Here is a 19,828-nt window from a genome sequence, read left to right on the forward strand (position 1 = left end):
TTATTATTATTATTCTTTCTACGAGGCATCCGTACCACAATAAACAAATTTTTTTTTTGACATCTCAACAAAGATGAAGAAGACTATGGAAGTCTGGGCGTTTACGGGGCTTACGGCCGTCATAGGCTGGTTAAAGTGATAAATTTATACACATGTAACATTTACCAATTCTACCCGTGATTGACAACCACACTGCTCAAATTCTCGGAAGTTAAATTGATCATACATAAGTATATCCGTAATACGTATAATAAATGTATATATGAAATGAATATGTATATTGAATGAATCTATGTATTATGAAAATAAATAAATAAATAAATAAATATATTGAAGCGGAGGGCTGATCACCTTTCCTTCATGTGTTAACGATCAATATAATACTGCGTTTATATGATGCAGTGCCCTCTGCCCCGTTGGTTGCGGATAAGGGTTTTGAAGTGAAGTTTGTTAGTTTGGATTTTTTTCTGTCATTTGTCGAAATTATTCGTAAATGTATTAGATATTACCATAGATAATTGAACGTGAAATGTATTTTTAATGTAAAAGTATAGAAATACAATAGAAAATAAATACGATAGATTGACCCATACGATTATTATTTTGATTGAATTATTATATAGGTACATTAAGATAAATACAGGTTAACCTTCAAAGGTTAATTGAACTATCAACGAAGAATATTTAATTTTCATAAACTTTTATCAGAATTTATTCTGAGAAATGTTTTAACTTCCATCAAATATTTTCGAAATAATTTTCATTTCTCACAATTTTTAATTGTCCGTGATATCCAAGATATAAATTACTGAAATAAATATTAAATGATTATTTTAAATGAGAAATAAAAAAAAACAAAGAAAAAAGATCATATTACAAAATCACGTACTTAATTAAGAATAATAATTAAATATTCAATTTAAGTCCTTCCCCAAGCACAACACGGCTGTCCAAATTCAAAACACAGGGACATTTTTTTGTAGTACGTTTTTTTTGCATTTTGGACTAAGTAGATTCTACTTAGTCCAAAAATGCAAAAAAAAAATATACTACAAAAAAATGTCCCTTACTGTGTTTTAAGTTTGGACAGCCGAACAGCTTAGTTATTTGGAGTCCCGGCGTAACTTTAATTTGATATTTTATAAGTAGAAATGTCTAGTTGAAAAATAAAAAAAGTAAAAAAAATGTAGCAATACTTAAAAAATAATAATAAAATTGTGTCCGTCTGTATATAATATGAATTTTTAATAAATGTTTTACTTAGTAAATACCACTATTTCTTAAAATCTACTGTGACACGTCGGCTGTCCAAACTTAAAACACAGTAAGGGACATTTTTTTGTAGTACGTTTTTTTGCATTTTTGGATTAAGTAGAATCTACTTAGTCCAAAAATGCAAAAAAAGTACTACAAAAAAATCCCTTACTGTGTTTTGAGTTTGGACAGCCGACGTGTTTCGATGCATTCCGCATCATTTTCAAATACGGTGTTTGAAAATTTTGCGGAATGCATCGAAACACGTGTCACAGTAGATTTTAAGAAATAGTGGTATTTACTAAGTAAAACATTAACTATTAATAGATTTCACCACAAAGTGACTGCCGAATCATTTGATGAAAATATAAATTTCGTTGGCTAAATCGCTTACTTTATATGATATTTTAGTATTTCGCATGTAATGCAATGTTTTCTTTTTTTCTTTCAGTCCCTAAAGAAGTTGAGTCACGCGAATGTCATAAAATTAAAAGAGGTTATCAGAGAGAACGATGTACTTTATTTCGTTTTCGAGTATATGAAAGAAAACCTATATCAATTGATAAAAGACAGAGAGAGACACTTTCCCGAACCCGTCATTAGAAATATGATATACCAGGTAAATACTTCTTCTTATTAGTATTGTAGGTCTTGCGGCCTGTTTTTAAGAGGATTTAGCCTCCTGCGATGTCGATTCCCAGCTATCGACCCATCTCTTTGATGGTCTGCCCGGAAGTCGTCTACCATGGGGTTGGCCGTACAGTGCGATGTGGGGGAGTCTGGATGGTTCCTTTCTCCTCACATGCGCATACCATTGTCTCCTTCGTTGCCTTCTCTACCTAACGACATCTTCAATCTCGCATATTTCCCTGATCCTGGCATTTATTTTATCTCGAAGACTCTTGCCTGATTTGCTTCTTAGAGTTTTCATTTCTGACACTCTAAGCGCGTTTTTTCAGGTGAATAACACATTTATTAAAAAATGTCAGTAATTTAACCACTCACCGAGATTTTTAAGTCCACCTTCCTAACTGCACTAGACCTCAGTTCTTAATGCACGTTTGTGCTGCAACCCCTAGTGCATGTTGGTCTTCGGGTCGACCAAAATCGCACGTCTTAAACATTTTGTGTAGTTTCAAGTGTGCTATGGTGGTGAAGGGTAGTATTGTTTGCATGCTGTGGTAGTGATTGTCCTGACGAAGAGACGGGTATGAAAATTGTAAAATGTTTATATTCTTAATTTTTCTCTCTTTTTTGTGTGTATATTAGGTTAAAATGGTTAAAAACCATAAAAAAATGTATTAAAAAAAAACTCCACCGACAAGACACACAAGGTGGCTTGGTGGGTCTCTGCAATTTTTTTTTTTAAATATGTGATTTAAATAAATGTATACAATTTATGATAATATTTTTTTAAAAATAAAAACAACAAAAAAAACATAATAACAGCTATTTATTATTATTCTATTTTAGGTATTACAAGGTTTGGCATTTATGCACCGAAATGGATTCTTTCATCGGGATATGAAACCAGAAAATCTTCTTTGTATGGGTCCAGAGTTGGTTAAAATTGCAGACTTTGGATTAGCAAGAGAAGTTCGGTCCAGACCCCCATATACAGATTACGTTTCTACTAGATGGTAAAATAATATTCCATGTATCAAATCAAACATAGACTCGAGTTCCCTTGACCAGAATACAAAGGGGTCAATATTTTATTTATTCAAACAGATATTTGTGTTCTTATCGTATTTCAAATCAATACTATTTTTAGGTAAACCTAAGTAGCTTGTGTTAGAACAGAGCTGTCTAAACCAGATACAATCTCGGGCTAATCCAAATAACTAAAAAGATTGAAGGTCTGCAGAAACCAAAAGAATAAAATACAGGGATAAAATTGTTGTAACATGAATAATTAATTAGAGTAAATATTTCCTTAATTTATTTGGGATGTCATAAAAATAAAACCATGTTCTGCGAAAAAAAGGAATAGTTTCTAGGTTACATGCCCACTGTCCCATAACTTGATTTCTATTTTCACGTTATACAGTGCTGTCTAAAGCAAATTTACTTATATTTGTGCATTCCGCAACGTTTTTTGATTGACCGAAAATACAAAAAATTTCCTTTTACATTTTATTTTTGCAGTAAATGATTTTATATTTATACCATCTAAAAAATCAATGAAATATTTATTCCACTAAATTATTCATGCTATAACAATGATATCCCTGTATTTTATTTTTTCTTTAAAAAGTTAAAGTATTTGTTTTTGCAGACCTCCAATCTTTTTAGTTATTTGGTAAGGCTCGGGATCGTATCTGGTTTAGGCAGCCATAGTCTAACACAAGCCATTTAGGTTTACCTAAAAAAAGTATTGATTTTAAATGCGATAAGAACACAAATATATCTTTGAATAAATCAAATTATTGAACCCTATAATAATAAACAACAAAAAAATCAATGCTTGCAAAAACTGTCCATGGGCTATTTGAATCTTGCTGCCTTACAATTTAATTCTGTCTATTCATTTAATATTACCCTGGACTGGTCCCTTAAGCGCAGGAGCGTTCACCTTGCCTTCATGTAAATAATGATCAAGATAACACTGCGTCAATACGATGCAGTGCCCTATGCACAATTGGGTGCGGATAAGGGTTAGAAGAAGAATATATCTGTTAGAGAAATCATGAAGAATCTTTCTTCAAATTTATTATATCAAATTAATTTGAGTAATGGGCCGTTTATTTTTTCACAGGTATCGAGCGCCCGAAGTTCTGCTTCATTCAACAGCGTATAATAGTCCTATAGACATGTGGGCTGTGGGATGTATCATGGCAGAGCTGTATACCTTCAGGCCGTTGTTCCCCGGGAATAGCGAAATTGATGAAATATTCAAAATTTGCTCTGTACTCGGAACGCCAGACAGAGTAAGCACTTTCTTGTGTGCAGCATTCTTTGTGTTTGTATCTGGTGTTTAGAAGAAAAAAATACAGGGGTTGCCAACTGATAATTTAGTATTATTAGTAATTAATAATTCATGAATACTTTTTAAAGCAAAATCTTTTCAAATTTCAATTATTGATGATTTCAATTATGATTTATTGCAAAAACTCAATTTTGGGACCTTGAAAATGGCGGAAATTACGAATAATCAGACTCTTTCACTATGATTATCAATTGTAAAAAAGTCTAATAAAAAATAAAATAATTGCAACGGTGATTTTACAGATCAGTAAAGAATTTTAATTAGAACTGTTTAAGTCATTAAAAAATACAAGCCCTGATCTACACCAACCATATCCCATTAAACATGTTACACTCCTTTATCCATAAATCTGGAGCGCAAGACTGATCACCTCATTGATTTGAAATGGTGTCTTTTCCGCCACTTGGGTGTGGGATACGGGTCAGAAAATAGAATAGGGAATTAGGAAATACAAATGGATTATAATCAGAATAGGGAAGTAGAACAATTAAATTAAAAATTACCAGGATGAGTGAATAATACCTTATTTGTGATGGTGAATTTTTCATGAAATCATCTTAATTTTAGAATGACTGGCCAGAAGGTTATCAACTCGCTAATGCTATGAACTTTAAATTCCCCATGTTCACCAAAGTTCCACTAGAGAAAATTGTTACTGGAGCTGGTTCAGAAGGCATGAAACTATTAGAAGACATGCTCATGTGGAATCCGGGTAAAAGACCAACAGCGCAACAAGCTTTAAGGTATACAAATCATTACGTGACTTGTTTAGTCTGATAAATAAAATAAAGCAACTACTTCATCAAGATGAAGATCAAGATGTTGTGGTCAACATTGGGCTTAGTGGCACATATCTATACTTGTTCAGGGCACAACCTGTTTTACTCTTTATTTGGTCTATCCACTATATGGGGGAATGACTGGCAATAATCTGACTTGATGTGTTCATCTCCTTAGCACATCACACATTCATAGAGGTTCTAGAATTCATAATAGATGACAGTAATTCCTTAAAAGGAAGTTCCTACAGTTACAGGCATTTGCGTTATGACCAGTCCAAGATACACCACATTGTTTTTCAGCACCACATTTTCAGTGCTTCTTTTAAAAACAATACAACATTTAACATGAAAATCATCAAAACATTTTATTTTACTTGGAAATTATTTGTCAACAGGTATCCATACTTTCAACTAGGCGCTAAACTAGGAAATTCAACTGCATCGCTTCACCCAATGCACAGAACGATAAAAGCTTCTGTTCATAACAGCAAAGATAATATAAATAATGGCATCATTGGAAATAAGATAATAATAAGCAATAAACTGGTTAACATTACAAATTTAAATACAGACAAGATGAATGCTAGCAACATCGATTTAATGGGAGCAGTTGCGGCCGAAAATACTACTCTGGTTAAACAGGCCGGTGATTATTTGGCAAATGGGTCAGTCAATAGTGGACTTAACCCTAATAAAGCATTAACTTATCAAAATCAAAACTCATCAACGAAAGTACAAGCTATCCAAGTTGTGCCACCTACTGTTATATCTAATTATATGCCCACTCAAAGAACTCGGTAAGATCTCTTTTTATAAATGTACTTATCATAAATGATTTGATTATGGTCTTAAAATAATAAATTAATAAAGATTAAATTGAGTTTGTAAACATTATGATTATTTTTTAAGAAACCCTGTTCATCTACACGGAGCTGTAAATAATAGCTATGCAATGCCCGCGCCGAATAGAAGGCAATCAAGAGTTAACGTAGCCACAGAAAAGAATTCAGATGATGAGTTTGCTGATATATTAGGGTTAGAATAATTCAAAAGCAATGTTTATTATTTAAATATTGAATAAGACAAGATTAAATAATAATACTTTACTTTCAGTGGCAAAATAAGTAATGACAATCACCCAAAACAAAAGGATTGGCTCGGTGGTGCAGGTTTCGATATTGACGATATTTTGAAACCACTAAAAAGCAATGCTAGACAGCAGTACTTAAGTAATTCTAGATATGCAGCCGGCCAACCCTCCGCCCAAAATAGGTAAAAATTAAATAGACAATTTATTTTAATCGTTGGTAAAATCAATTATTAGGGACCTGAAATTTTCCATGACTCAATAACTCAAATTTTCATTGATTCAAAATTAAAAAAGTTTTTTTTTTCAATTTCAGAATGAATATGAATAATTTTACACAGAAATGGATATCATTTTATATTGCAAGAAATTCAAACAAGTTCCAATAACGATACAATAAAATATTCAATTTAATTGATATATCAAACATTTTTGAAACATTGAATCAATTAATGGTTGATTGGTGGAGTTACTATCTCCATAAATCACGTTTGAAAATTTCGAAGAAAAAACTTCAAGCAAGCAAAATATTGCTGTGATAATGCAATTTGTAGCTTACATTATATGATTTATTGTATAATTTTAATTTGTATTCATGTCAACATAAATTGGTTTATTCTAATACGCTCGTTTGATTTTTACCATTTTTCATAGAGGACTTAGTACTGAATTCTTTAAAAAAATATATATTACATTTCAGGTCTCTACCAAGATTCTTTTCCCCATTATTTTTATCTTATTATATGTGATTTTTCACATTATGGAAACATATTAAATATAATTGTTTTTATTTCTACAAACAGATATTTTGGAGATACGCCAAGCAAAAGACACCGAAATGTATCAGAGATGGCAGCAGTCAACAATTTACTGAAGAATTCAAACAACGTAGCTACCGTTTACCCTAGAAAGAACTCTAATGTTGGCGATTGGAGCCTATGGCCTTCGAAAAATGTATGACCATCTAAATGTTACTTGAAAAAATGAATTATTGATTGTTGTGAACCTGTTATGTTTAACATACTTTTTTATTTTAAAAAATTTATTATTGTAGGAAAATGAAAAATCAGTTGCTGAACAGTACCTTAGTACATCAAGATATTATGCTGGACAAAAATTAGACACTTCTCTATTTGGCCAAATTCGAAAAGACACAGGTAGAATGAATTAATTCTATGAAATATTATTAAAATTATTTGACATAAATATGAATGGATTTTCATTTCAATGAATTAAAATGATAAGTAAGATTATTTCAATATAATAATAAAATTAGTTCCCGTTGCGGCCGCCCAAGTCTTCAACATGTGGGGCTATCAATTTTGGACTAAATAATTCGAGTACACACTGCGCACTCCGTGTCCTCGTCACTTCTGTTGTGCCAGTAGCCGCGCGCAGAGACCTCGTGAAAACTGTTCACGGAGCTTCCCATCCATCTCTGTCTCCAGCCCGCGACTCCCAGTCACCATCAATCCCCGCCAACCTCAATGTGGCGTTCGGTTGATCCTTGTACCTCCTGTACTCATCTCAATATAGCTCTCAGTTTAATCATTGAGACGATCTCTTAATTTATGATTTAAATAACATTCCACTAGTCCAAACAATTTCTTTGTTAACAATGAGGGTAGATAAAAGGGGTAATATGATGGCATAAAAAGTAAATAAAAATAATATTTAAAATTTCAGGATTCATCATCGGAGACGAAGAACAATCCTTAAAAAATGCATCATTTCTCACTCGCACTGATTGGGCATCCAAATATTTAAAATGATTACTTCGAATTGAAAATTATATGAATATTTTTTATCGTAATATGTACATACTTATATATTTACTTTATCATTTCATAAAGAGACCATGCATATAAACAATAGCATTTTTGTAATTACAGTTTTTAAATACTAGCTATAAAAATGTTTATTTGAGAATAAAATGAATTATAAAATAATTAAATATTAGTGTGTTTTAAATGCAATCATTTTAATCAAGGACATGGAAAGGAATTAAGTTAATCATGCGATTATACATGTAACATGACAGGTGAATAGTCCTCTTTAAAAAAATGTTTCACCTAGTAGATGTTGTAATAATAAATACTTCTTGGACAATATAAATTCCAGCAGTATGTAATTGTTTTACCAACACGAAATATATTTTGATACACATTTTTTTGTTTCAATTTCATCCTTATTTGTTTCTCCCTCCAATATTTTGAGCTCATTCAAGAAAACCAATTTTAATAATCTTGGTAAGTTTATACCATATTCCATGGCATGTTCTAATTATAAATAGCAAAGTGCAGATTGGTAGGGATTATTTAATAAGAATAATCATTCTTTTGTTTTCCTTCGTAGTGTAGTAGTAAAATCTAGGTTTCGATTCCTAAGAGGTTCAATACATATTTCTGTTTTTTTTCATTACTTAAAGCACAAGCCTGATTATCTAGCCTTCATGTAAATAACAGTTAAACTTAAATTGTTGATTCGATGCAGTGCCCTAAGAACCATTAGGCACATATAAGGTTAAGAAAAAGAAAGACTCCCAAAATCACATTGTTAGTTTTTGCTAACTTTTAAGTTTTTGGGGCATTATTCTTCAGAAGGGGAGATGAATATTTAAAAAAGGTTATAATAAATATAATATAGAAATGAATTTGAAAAATATCGAAAGATTATTATTGATACAGAAAAAAATGGAAAAGTACTTACCTTAGTACAAAAGAAATATAACCATAGACAATATAGATTAAAAAACACGTGTAAATCATTGTGTAAATCTGTCAAAATCAATTGCTATATAATTAGTCTTTGTCAACTTCTCTCTACAGTCTCGGGAGCATTTTTGATTAGTATTTATTAAGTTTTCATTTATAATAAGCTCTGCAATTCAGTCCAAGGTATATTCAGTTAGTCTGTGGTATATTCTCGTGAATCACAGTCAAGACTGAATAAGTTCAGCGGCTGATCTCATATTCGATATAATTAACTGTTCTTTTTACTAATATTTTGGAAATTGTTCATGTCATATCTTGAACTCAAGTGTTATAAAATAATTTTACTGTGTTATTTTATTTTGATTGAATTGTTATCGATTTGTAGGTAATAAAATAAACTAACGATGGCTGAATTTGTGAACCAACGTGTTGAGGATATGCTCTCGGAGTTGGAACAGATGAAAAGAATCGATTTGTACACACCTGAAGAAATAAAGTATGAATATTTAAGTAAAAGTTTATTTTTAATTTAGCTTTGGAAGGGGTTTAATCAATACGTGTGAGTAGATAGATGTACATCATGTAATGTGAAATACATCAAACCCATTAAAACTATATTGTGAATGTTTTAAAAACACACAAAAAATGATACTCAATTCAATTATGTTATTGACTGGTTCTTGTAGATTAGAAATGTTTAAATCTACGATGAGCACAAATGGGATCTGTCAAAATATTTTTATAATTTAGTAAATTTTGGCATAGCCAAGAAATTCAGCATAAAAACAAAGTTGTTTCTATGAGTGACACGAGTAGGAGCTGGCAATGGTGAATTTGTGGCTTCATAAATTTCCTCACGGAAATATTTTAACAGTTCTACATTTATCCTTAAATTTAATGTTGAATGAATTGAAAAAATTTTCATTGAAGTTTTATTGATGTAATATAAAAACAAATGTCAATAAAAAATATTCATATTTCAAATGTTACTGTAACCAAATATCTCAAAATTTTATATATTTTCAATGAGCATTACAAAAGTTTGAATAAGTAGTGTTTCTATTACGGTGGGGACTGACAGGAGTCATTTCGTCGTAATAATAATAATAATAAAATTGGATAACTTATATAGCGCCATTTTCGTAAAAAAATACCTACGTAACACGTTAGGATGCGAGCATTCGTATAGTCAGTACAGCAAACCAAGCTCATTCCGAGTACTCCATCTGATATTCGGACGCTCGCTGCGAATGTTACGTTACGACGAAATGCTCTGGTCAGTCCTCACCTTTAGATGTCTTTTGTCTAGGTATTGTGGCCATTGGATGGTTTTATACATATAATTTAAACGTTTTTTGACATCTCAACATAGATGAAGAAGAATATGGGTAATTATAGGGCTTATGGCCTGTAATAGGCCGGTAAAGTGATCGCACATATCGCTCACTCCTTTCAACAACGTCATAAAAAAAAAAATTCAGGAGATCGTTTTTAAAGTTTAAAAATATAATACATTGTATTAAAAATAAATATCAAGCCACTTATTGAACTTTTTGCTGTGCAACAGATCTTTTTAGGTAAAACCTGAATATTTTTTCTCCATTTGAAAAATATTTTATATGTTAAAAAAATAATTAAATAATACCTTTTATTCAAAATGCAAAAACAACACCTTCTGCCCTGTAGCGGGTAAATATTAAGTTAAAAATATTCTGCTTTTGCTGGGATAAAGTACATTTTCTGGACATTCCGAAAACATGCAAAACTGAAAATTGTCAATTTTTGATATATGATGTTGTTGAAAGGAGTGAGCGATATGCAACATTCATCATTCTACCCATGATTGAAAACCACACTACTCAAAGTTTTGGAACTCCTAGATACATGATCAATCTCATGACACAGTACAATTGAATTCACAATAGCCATTTAGATTTTAGAGATCCTTTTATTTGGAGATCCTTTTATTTGGATGTATGCAAGATTCTAACCGTATTATTTCCATATAAATTTAATGTTATTCACTGCCTCTTCCTCCTAAACATTTCATTACGATCTTGATTTTTTATTTATGTCTTCAAAATTGATTATGTTTTTAGAGAAATCACTAAAAAGCGGACCGATTTTGAATATAAGATTCACAGACAAACAAAATGCAAAGAAGACTTTCTTAGCTACATAGCTTATGAGTGCATTCTTCTTCAGAATATAAAAATACGTCGAAAAGCTAGATCCATGAATGAAAAAAAGGCTGAGATTGAGTATGCTATTTCCAAGAGAGTGAGGAAACTGTACAAGGAATTAGTTCATCGTTTTCCTAGCGATCTGGAGTTGTGGTTGAACTACATTTTATTTTGCAAAAAAGTAAATTTTGTTTCTTGCGTCTCATCAATATTTGAGGAATTGCTTCAAGTAAGTATTTTAAATAATTGAACTACTTTTAACCTGTCCGCACTCACTCTGCACTCACTACTACACTGGTGGATGCTTGATAGAATGTACCACACCTAATTTACAGGAAACTAAACATAAACTATAAAAACTCAATGATTCGAAAAAAACATATACGGTAAAAGCTTATTAATTTGAAATTGAAAGCACCAAAGTCAATAAAAGTATTTCTTCTAACCCTTTCCGCACCCAATGGTGCATAGGGCACTGCATCCTTCTGATGTAGTGTTATCTTGATCGTTACTTACATGAAGGCAAGGTGATCACTCCTGCGCTTCAGGGACCAGTCCAGGGACTATATTAAATCAATATAGGAGTGTAAGATCACTAACATTTATTTTCACCCCCCGCCTGGGAATCGAACCCAAGACCCCCAGCACGGTAGCTAAACACTAACCATTACACCACGGAGGCGGAAAAGAATTTAGAATCAATCAACTCATTTTTCTTATTAACTGATGCCCGGCGATCTCTCTGAAGTAATTTGTATTTTTGTTAACAAAGTTAGAAAAGCAGCAAAGAAACTTTTATTCTTAATTTTTTACATGATTATTTTTCCTCTTTTTTTATTTTTATTTTGGGTGAAATTGTATTTAAATTATCAATAGTTTTCAATAAAATCATTAGAGGGACCATAGCTTTGATTCCCTTTTAGTAAGTAAAAATTAACATAAATTTTCAAGGTTATTTATGTTTATTTTTTAAAATAATAATTTATTATTATTATTATTTATTTCATAGATACATAGATACATTCACTATATACATATACATTTACTATATGTATTACGGCTCTTTAGGCATGGCCTGTGTTGAACCGAGATACCAACATGTTAATATCATTTTATTTATTTTTTTATTTATTTTTTAATATTATTTGTTTGTTTTTTTTAAATTATTAAACTATATACATTTCATACAGGAGATACAATAATAATTTACAGTATAAAGGTTTTACAATAAAATAATTACACCTGGACTTTAATTAAATCACTTTCTACCTTGTACCTTCCAACGAGAAGCAACCATCGACGGACACTGTTCTTAAGACCTGATCACTACTGGGATTCTTAATAAAAATTCAAAAGGCGTTTTATGTTATTTGCAATTCCCAGTTTAAAATTGAAGATTTATTTCAGGTTCACAGTGATAAAGCCAGAGTATGGCAGTTAGCTTGTCGCTGGGAATATGAAGAAATGAACAGCATCGACACTGCGAGAAGGTTCGCCGTAAAGGGCTTACAGCGACATCCTACTTGTCAGGAACTTTACGTTGATGCATTTATTATGGAGATAACAGCGGCAAAAAATGCACCAACTGAAAAAATGGTAAATTTTAATTCCTCGCTAAATCATTCAGCAATTCAATTCAAACCCTTGTCTGCACACCAATGGTGCATAGGACACTGCATTATATTATTGCAGTGTTATCTTGATTGTTAACACACAAAGGAAATGTGATCAGTACTCCATTTCAGGTACCAGTCCAGGGTAATATTGAATAAATATTAGAGTGAAAAAATCACTTATATTTATTAGACCCCCCCCTGGGAATCAAACCCGGGATCTCCAGAACGGTAGCCGAGCGTGCTGACCATTACACTGCGGAGGCAGACAAAAAACAAAAAATTATATCAATAAATAATTTTCGATTTTCAATCAATTTAATGTACAATTCTGACAAACTATGCCAGTTTCGTCAATTCATTCATATTTGCATTTAAGTGTACATGATATGGTAAGTAATATTGGTTGATTTTCCAATGATGTTGTCAACAATTTGGCCGTCAGAGGTTGTCAGGGTGATGGACGTTATAATTTCTCGTAGACAGAGAATGGTGTATGTAATGAGAATGCAGTATGCCCATTAAATCTTGACCGTAATCAAAAGTCTTGTATTATTTCAATCTGGAGCAATTCTATACATCAATGGGTTCAATGAGAGAATAATGTTCATGAGTCTATAACAATTGCAGTCTTTATAAGTTAATGTTTTTTTTACAGGAAACTCAACTTGCGAGAGCTAAAATATTTATGAAAAGTGCTTTAAAGCATGTTCCTGATGTGCTGATGGTCGTGAAACTGAGTAAAATTGCTAACAAATTTGACTTTGCTGTTACCCTCCAAGATAAACTGTTTTCTGAACTGTGGAAAAATCACAGTGACAAACGAGAAACCTGGGACTACATAGCACAGTGTGAACTCGAGGTAATATTTTCATAAAATAAATGATTTTTATAAAAAAAAACATTCATTAGTATGCCTGTTATTTTAATATTTTTCAGCTTTTAACTTATTCAATGTTTACAGGGGAAATCTGTTGGAAAATTTGACTGGAAATCATTGAAAGAAGAATTTTTCCTTAAAAAATGTCCTGAAAACGTTGCAAATTTCTTCAATGTGTATGAAACAGCCGCTACAAAGGTACATGCTTTATTAACACATTGTTTGCGGGAAATAATTAAAAGCGTCTTTCACATACCTACTGTTAGTAGAGAGAGGGACACACTTATAAGCATTCTATTTGGTTATTTTTGGTAGAGCGCGAGAGACGCCAAAAAACATTGTAGACACGGGAATTGGGTTTGCGGTTACTTGTGATTAGTATAATTAGGGTCGGGGTTGATGAAAAAACTGCCTGCAAACAGTGTGTAATTATCATGAATATACATACAATATTGTTTGTTACGAAGCTAGTATCATGCAGGGATCTTTGGTGAATATCACAGATGCTAAGATTGTATAAAAAAATCACTAACCATTTTAACTCTTCGACTGCGGCACCTCCCAGTAAAAGGGCACAAATCACATGTAACACACTTTATGGTAAGGCGATACTCGGATTGAATTAATTTTTTTATCATAATGTAGTTTATCATTCATAGTTGTCTATAGTCCATAGTTATATTCTTAACTATGACAAACCTAAATTTCGCAGTAGTGATCATGTTAGTGGGAATATGAAAAATCATATATAGATAGATGTCTCGGGTTTTAGTTAAAAATAAGATACCAATTAATTGTTATCAAGTGCTTATTTATATGATTTTGCATTTTTTGTTTGTTTGTTGTATATTTAGATCCCACATGCTGATGCCTGCAATGCTTACGTTAAAAATGCCATCAAATTGACGGTTAAAGAGCCCAGTGATACAGTTGCCAAGCTACAAATATTGAAGAGAGCATTAACGAAGAGTCATATGTTGGCACAACTCACGGAAGAACTGTATAAGCTCTGGTTGGACATATTGACCTATAGTGATGAAACTTCCGAAGAAGAAATTTCTAAGGTAACACAGGATATACTAAAATTATCATAATTGCTGTATTGTTTTACGAGTGTAAACTGATGTTTCATTAAAGGGTTTATTTCTTTATCAATATGCTCAGTTCCACTTGTTATCTGTACGCATTTTAGAAAATTTTGGAATGATAAGAAAGCGTTTCAATGGCTTAATTTTCCAGATAACCTGATTCGGAAAAGTCAGAAGTCTGCTCTAGAATTATCAAGACTCCAAGTCCTGTAATTTTTGTTTTTTCTCTTGATATATTTTTCCGATCATAAGGTTTCTTCCTATTTCTACATGCATAAAATATTGGGAGGATGTCACCAAGATTTAATTATCTTTACCTCTGTTTTAGGTGTTGAAAGAAGCTAGTGGGAATCTACCAACATCGGAGTATATATGGGAAGAAAGATTAAAAAGAAACAAATCTAATCCTAATGATTTGATCGACATTTTCAAACAAGCTGAAGCCGCTTTACCCGCAGAAAAGGGGACCATACTGTGGACTATTCTACTGGAAAACACTAGAGATTTTAACAAGGTACATCTCATAGTTTTGAGCCTTTAAGTACTCAAATATTTTTCTAAATTTTAAGCATATTACATTTACACGTTGCTTGCATAATCTCAAATAGGAATGCAGTCCCTTTGTTCGCAGAAATCATCTACGTCTGTCCCCTAACATTTCCATTTGTTTTTATTTCATGTGTAAATTACCTTTCAGTTGAAGAAATTGAACGAAGAAAGTTTAAGGTTGTCTGCAAATATAAGCAAAAAGTTGAAACCAGTTTTTCTTCAAACATTTTACGATGTTAGTGGCATCGGCGTGGCCAGACAAGAATATTTAGATATGGTTAAGATACCTCCATTCGAAATGGAACTCCATAAGACGATGATGAAGCTGGAGAACTCCCAAAAAATTATAAATTACGAGCAATTGAAAAAATGCCACGAAATTGCTACACACCAGTTTGGGAAGGAAAATCCTGAGGTTTGGTTAGAATTCATTAAATTTGAGATGGATAACGCTCACCCAGAATGCTGTGGACCATTGTACACGAGAGCTTGCTCTTCTCTCGATAATAAGTATGTTGACAAATTTATTGTTTTGTATAGTTTAAGTAAAAAATAAGATGTATTTTTTAATATGATATATTCTAAAATTAAAAGAAAACAGCAAAAAAGTTGTATTTTGGTTTATTTTTCATATTTTAACTGTACCCTATTCTATTTAAAAGAAATGCATAATGTAAACAAACACACACCACTCCGTAGCAACTTGTTTTCGAGATCCGGCTAACATGGAATAGGCGAGCGAAGTGTTTTTATATATTTTAAAAATAGAAAAGTATTTTGTTATATTATTAAAAAAAAATCTACATATGTATACATATTATTGAAATACCTATACACAACAAAAGTTGCGCAAAATATCCCAAATAATTCATTGCAAATTATGATTATCAAATAAATATTTAAACATAACATAAAGGAGGTAAAGGAAATACATAATCAGCCTTTTAGCTATCTTTCCACTTTATATAGGCACAAAGTTAATACATATTGTCAGCTTAATCGTATAATGTCTTCACAGCATCCAAGCTTACTTTAGAGCATAGAGTAAAAACATTTGAAAATAACCATCAAATGGATTTTTTTGACTCCAAAAATATACATCATTTTATTTCTACATACATTTGGGACACAACAAAATGTGTTTTTGGAATCGATAAGTTCCATTTGACTGTTAAATTATGTTGTTGAATTCTAGTATTGTATAATAAACACTGCACAAAAATATTTTTTTTGCTCATCAAATGCATAAAACAAGAATGTAAACATAGGGCCTCGATAGTAAAGGCTGCAATAGGAACTTAAAGTGATTATGATTCACTATTTCTTTTATTTATTATATCACAAAGGATTTTTCACCCTACAGATGATATATCAAGATATGTATTATAGATCCCTCAACTGAGAGAAAACATCTATTCTTATTATATGAATTAAAGATGATAGTCTGAGCATTTTGGAGCTTATAACCTGGCACTGGCTGATAGCATTGCACCATCTATCAAAATTTCAACCACCATACAAATTAATTCTTGCAATAGTGCATATATACAGCTTTAAAAATTAATGCAACATGGATGTTCAATAATGGGCGGTATGGCGAACGTCATACAAGTGTATCAATTGAACACTTAAACACGTAAACCCAGAGATGCTCAGACTTCCATCTTTCATTAGTATAAATATACATAATAGATCTCAGTTAAAATACCTATAAAATGTCATAATTATGCTTCCTTTGAGTGAAAATGCCAGTCCACTAAGCTAAAAATTACGAAGTAATTCAACGAATTGGCTTCGAAAATTCTCAGAATGTATTTACATAAAGCTAATATTGGAATGTCTTAAAAATTTGCCTAAATTAAAACCTAAGTAGCAAATTAATCAAATACTGGTTAAATGCCACAAGAAATTTCTCGCAGTCTACTAAATCATATAAATGACATATTAACAGTAAAAATATTTAATTTGTATTTGGTAAATGTATCACCATTTGAGCAGTGATTGGTACAAATTGGATATGTCCATTATTCTCAATCTGTAGAGATGAATTGTGAAATGGTTTGACAGCATCGTGAGTTTTCATATGTTCATCGAGTTTTGTATTCTGATTAAAGCATAAACCGCATATACGACAGGTGTAAGATTTGCTCTCTGAATGCATCCTCATATGCTGTCTTAGTTTAGTGCCCAAGGCGAACATTTTGTGGCATACGGGACATTCGTGTTGTTTTTCAATGTGTTTTGATTTTATATGGGTATTGAGCGTGGATCCACATATGAAACTGTCTAAACAGGTCTTGCATTGGTAAGGGCGTTCGCCAGTATGAATTCTCAAGTGCTTCTTTAGAGCGCGAGAGTTTCCCATTCGTTTTTCACAGAAAGGACATATCTCGGGTTTTTCACCTGCAAAAAAAGGAACAGTATTGCCATATATTTTTTTAATGTTTGTAATCCTTCATTTTAACACATTGGTTACGGCGAAGTATATGAGATAAAGAAATATAATTTGATGCAAGCGATAATAAGTCGCATTAAAAGAATGACAGAAAAGAATCAATAGTATTTTTGTATTGTTGTGACACCTATCTGCTAAGAAATATGTCTGCATATCTGCTATTAGCAAATATTACAAGAAATGAGATATTACTTGTTTTTTGTATTTGAAGTTGAAGGTAAAAGAAATGTACAAAAATGTGCACGCCGTCGCAACCTTCATTGCGTTGTCTACATATGTATATCACTCCATTCCTTGTTCATTCCTTTTGCATCTGTCAGACTATCTATATCTTTCCATTTTGTACCATTTGTAAAAGTCATGTATGACAGTTAAATTAGTCAATTGAAAGACTACAGGAGCTAAATATGTATATAATTTATGTAAATAAATAGGTAATTTACCTGTGTGTATCCGTTTGTGTTCGAGTAATGATGATGCTGTAGAAAGATTTTTATTACAAATGGAGCATCGGTAGGGTTTCTCTCCAGTGTGTGTGCACATATGTGTCTTCAATGATAGCTTTGTGACGAATGCGCGTAGACATCCCTCGAAAGTACACCTATACGGTTTCTCTTGAAAATGGATATGATTGATGTGAGAAGTAAGCTCTCCGGATGTTACGTACCTATTCCCGCAATATTTGCATTCGTGGTTTTTCTCACCTCTGTGCACTTTCATATGCACGTAAAGCCCATTTCGAGTTGCCAAACTCTTCCCGCATTCGGTGCAGATGTACGTCTTAGCCGTGGAATGTGACTTTAAGTGGTCTTTCAGTTCTGACGATTGTTTGTAGCTTTTAGGACACTGGTCGCAAGTGTAGGGTCTTTCCCCCGTATGTATTCTTGTGTGGCGCTTTAAATCATCTATCCTCAGAAAACATTTCCCGCAGAATGTACACAGTTTATTTTTCTGATTTTCTTGGTGTTTTTTCATGTGCCTAGCTAGTGTTTGCGCTTGAGAAAATGCTTGATTGCAAATATCGCAAGAATTTGAATTCGACTGAGAGATAAGAGTGGCTTTCAAATGTTCAGTTTTTACATGTCTCTTTAGATCACTTTGTTTAGTAAAGCACTGGATACATTCCGAACAAGGAAAGAGAGGCTGACTAGTTTCATCGTCTACATAACCATTTAAATCTGCATTATCATCATTTTCTGCATTCACTTTGAGATCACATTTCTTTTTCTTACTTTTTGAAGGTTTTTTGTGAATTTTTATGTCAGAATTATCAGAAACGCAGCAATCTAATAATTCTAATTTGGGTTCTAATATAAATGGTAATGTTGTAACCTCATCTTGGCAGTTTCCTTCAACTTTTATTTGAAATGTATCCGAATTGTTTTGTTCCGTTCCGAGATAACTCCTCAGCTCCGCGTCAGAAGTTTCGCATTGTTTCTTGAAATCGAACGCCATGCGCGTGCTCTGAAGGCAGTCTGAACAAATCAACGAAGGTAAACCATCATCTTTCATTGCCTGCACAAATCAATTTAATTAATGCAATAGAAAATAATACAAGGATATCAGCTGATATTATAATAAGTAGCATTTTTTTACCTTGATCAAAGTGAAAGAAATTAGCATCTCCTTTATTAGCATGATTCTATCGGTGTCGAATATGGACATCATATTCTCGCGGACGTTTAAGCATGTGCGACATATTTTGTTTAAATCCAAATTTCTCGATCTTACTTTACACTCCATTCAAAACTAATATTGAATTATTCTTACTTAAATAGTAAAGATTTATTAAAGGCTTAAAAGAGCACTGACTTTTCAACGGCTGAAATGACACGATTTAATACTTTAGAAGCGTTTAAACAGTTCTTTAACTCATTTCCGCTTCAATCAACTGGTTGTTGAATTAAATTACTTGGGCAAGAGCACCAATTGATAACACAGGCTATTAATGACAGATGACAGCTAAACAACTCATAGATTTTAATTTTTAGCCTTTGCATACGTTAGTTTTCCGAATTGGAATCAAATTGCTAATTCAAGTTTTCAACATTCGAATCTCAGTAAAAAAAAAATGATTCGGAAAACTGACTTGTGCCAGGAGTATTTATGTGACTATGGTGGTAACTTTTACACATCCTACTAGGTGTGCCTGATGGGAATTTATGCGACACAGACTTCCCTGGACTTATAGCCCCAATACGTAGTCGTCCGCCCGCGTTGTTTACTGTTTACAC

At 32.2% G+C, this 19,828-nt stretch overlaps 3 protein-coding genes across 5 annotated transcripts in view; 2 read left to right on the plus strand and 1 right to left on the minus strand.

Moving 5' to 3' along the window:
- The window catches only part of LOC148314042 (serine/threonine-protein kinase dyf-5-like), a 31,122-nt gene extending 23,056 nt beyond the window's left edge, over nt 1–8,066 (plus strand). Inside the window, exons 3-12 of one of the 2 annotated variants that reach the window (XM_088256826.1) lie at nt 1,706–1,873; nt 2,728–2,894; nt 4,013–4,184; nt 4,811–4,986; nt 5,421–5,822; nt 5,935–6,060; nt 6,139–6,297; nt 6,916–7,066; nt 7,167–7,269; nt 7,799–8,066. In XM_088256826.1, the coding sequence (XP_088112952.1) occupies nt 1,706–1,873; nt 2,728–2,894; nt 4,013–4,184; nt 4,811–4,986; nt 5,421–5,822; nt 5,935–6,060; nt 6,139–6,297; nt 6,916–7,066; nt 7,167–7,269; nt 7,799–7,884 (1,710 nt within the window). In that variant the 3' untranslated portion in view covers nt 7,885–8,066. Of the gene's footprint in view, nt 1–1,705; nt 1,874–2,727; nt 2,895–4,012; nt 4,185–4,810; nt 4,987–5,420; nt 5,823–5,934; nt 6,061–6,138; nt 6,298–6,428; nt 6,732–6,915; nt 7,067–7,166; nt 7,270–7,798 lie in introns of those variants that run through there. The other variant, XM_088256901.1, reaches the window with a different exon arrangement.
- Nucleotides 8,067–8,878: 812 nt separating this feature from the next.
- On the plus strand, nt 8,879–15,717 carry LOC148314043 (U3 small nucleolar RNA-associated protein 6 homolog). 2 transcript variants are annotated; one of them, XM_088257156.1, is made up of 9 exons: nt 8,879–9,009; nt 9,212–9,322; nt 10,926–11,238; nt 12,417–12,605; nt 13,281–13,484; nt 13,587–13,700; nt 14,357–14,566; nt 14,919–15,104; nt 15,288–15,717. In XM_088257156.1, exons 2-9 carry the CDS (start codon nt 9,231–9,233, stop codon nt 15,693–15,695), a joined length of 1,716 nt encoding a protein of 571 aa, XP_088113282.1. In that variant the 5' UTR covers nt 8,879–9,009; nt 9,212–9,230; the 3' UTR covers nt 15,696–15,717. The 2 variants fall into 2 exon arrangements, with proteins under 2 accessions (XP_088113282.1, XP_088113364.1); XM_088257238.1 differs by lacking the exon at nt 8,879–9,009 and having other exon boundaries at nt 9,024–9,322.
- Nucleotides 15,718–15,750: 33 nt separating this feature from the next.
- On the minus strand, nt 15,751–19,722 carry LOC148314044 (uncharacterized). Its single transcript, XM_088257355.1, has 3 exons — nt 19,191–19,722; nt 18,038–19,109; nt 15,751–17,542 (listed from the first exon to the last, which is right to left on the minus strand). The coding sequence occupies exons 1-3, from the start codon at nt 19,335–19,337 to the stop codon at nt 17,100–17,102; spliced, it is 1,662 nt and encodes a 553-aa protein (XP_088113481.1). The 5' UTR covers nt 19,338–19,722; the 3' UTR covers nt 15,751–17,099.
- Between the last annotated feature and the right edge of the window lie 106 nt (nt 19,723–19,828).

Source organism: Brachycentrus maculatus, unplaced genomic scaffold (assembly GCF_059751285.1).
Source record: "Brachycentrus maculatus isolate JH-2025_06_01 unplaced genomic scaffold, ASM5975128v1 h1tg000002l, whole genome shotgun sequence".
In the NCBI taxonomy this organism is placed as follows: Eukaryota; Metazoa; Arthropoda; class Insecta; order Trichoptera; family Brachycentridae; genus Brachycentrus; species Brachycentrus maculatus.

Bases quoted from the DNA above. Each gene is read 5' to 3' on its own strand.
- LOC148314043 (XM_088257156.1), top strand. From the start codon at position 9,231: ATGGCTGAATTTGTGAACCAACGTGTTGAGGATATGCTCTCGGAGTTG. The intron at 12,606-13,280 runs GTAAATTTTAAT...TTTTTTTTACAG, and splicing joins ATGCACCAACTGAAAAAATG to GAAACTCAACTTGCGAGAGC. The intron at 15,105-15,287 runs GTACATCTCATA...ATTACCTTTCAG, and splicing joins ACACTAGAGATTTTAACAAG to TTGAAGAAATTGAACGAAGA.
- LOC148314044 (XM_088257355.1), bottom strand. From the start codon at position 19,337: ATGGAGTGTAAAGTAAGATCGAGAAATTTGGATTTAAACAAAATATGT. The intron at 19,110-19,190 runs GTAAAAAAATGC...TGATTTGTGCAG, and splicing joins TTTCTTTCACTTTGATCAAG to GCAATGAAAGATGATGGTTT. The intron at 17,543-18,037 runs GTAAATTACCTA...CTTTTTTTGCAG, and splicing joins ACACAAACGGATACACACAG to GTGAAAAACCCGAGATATGT.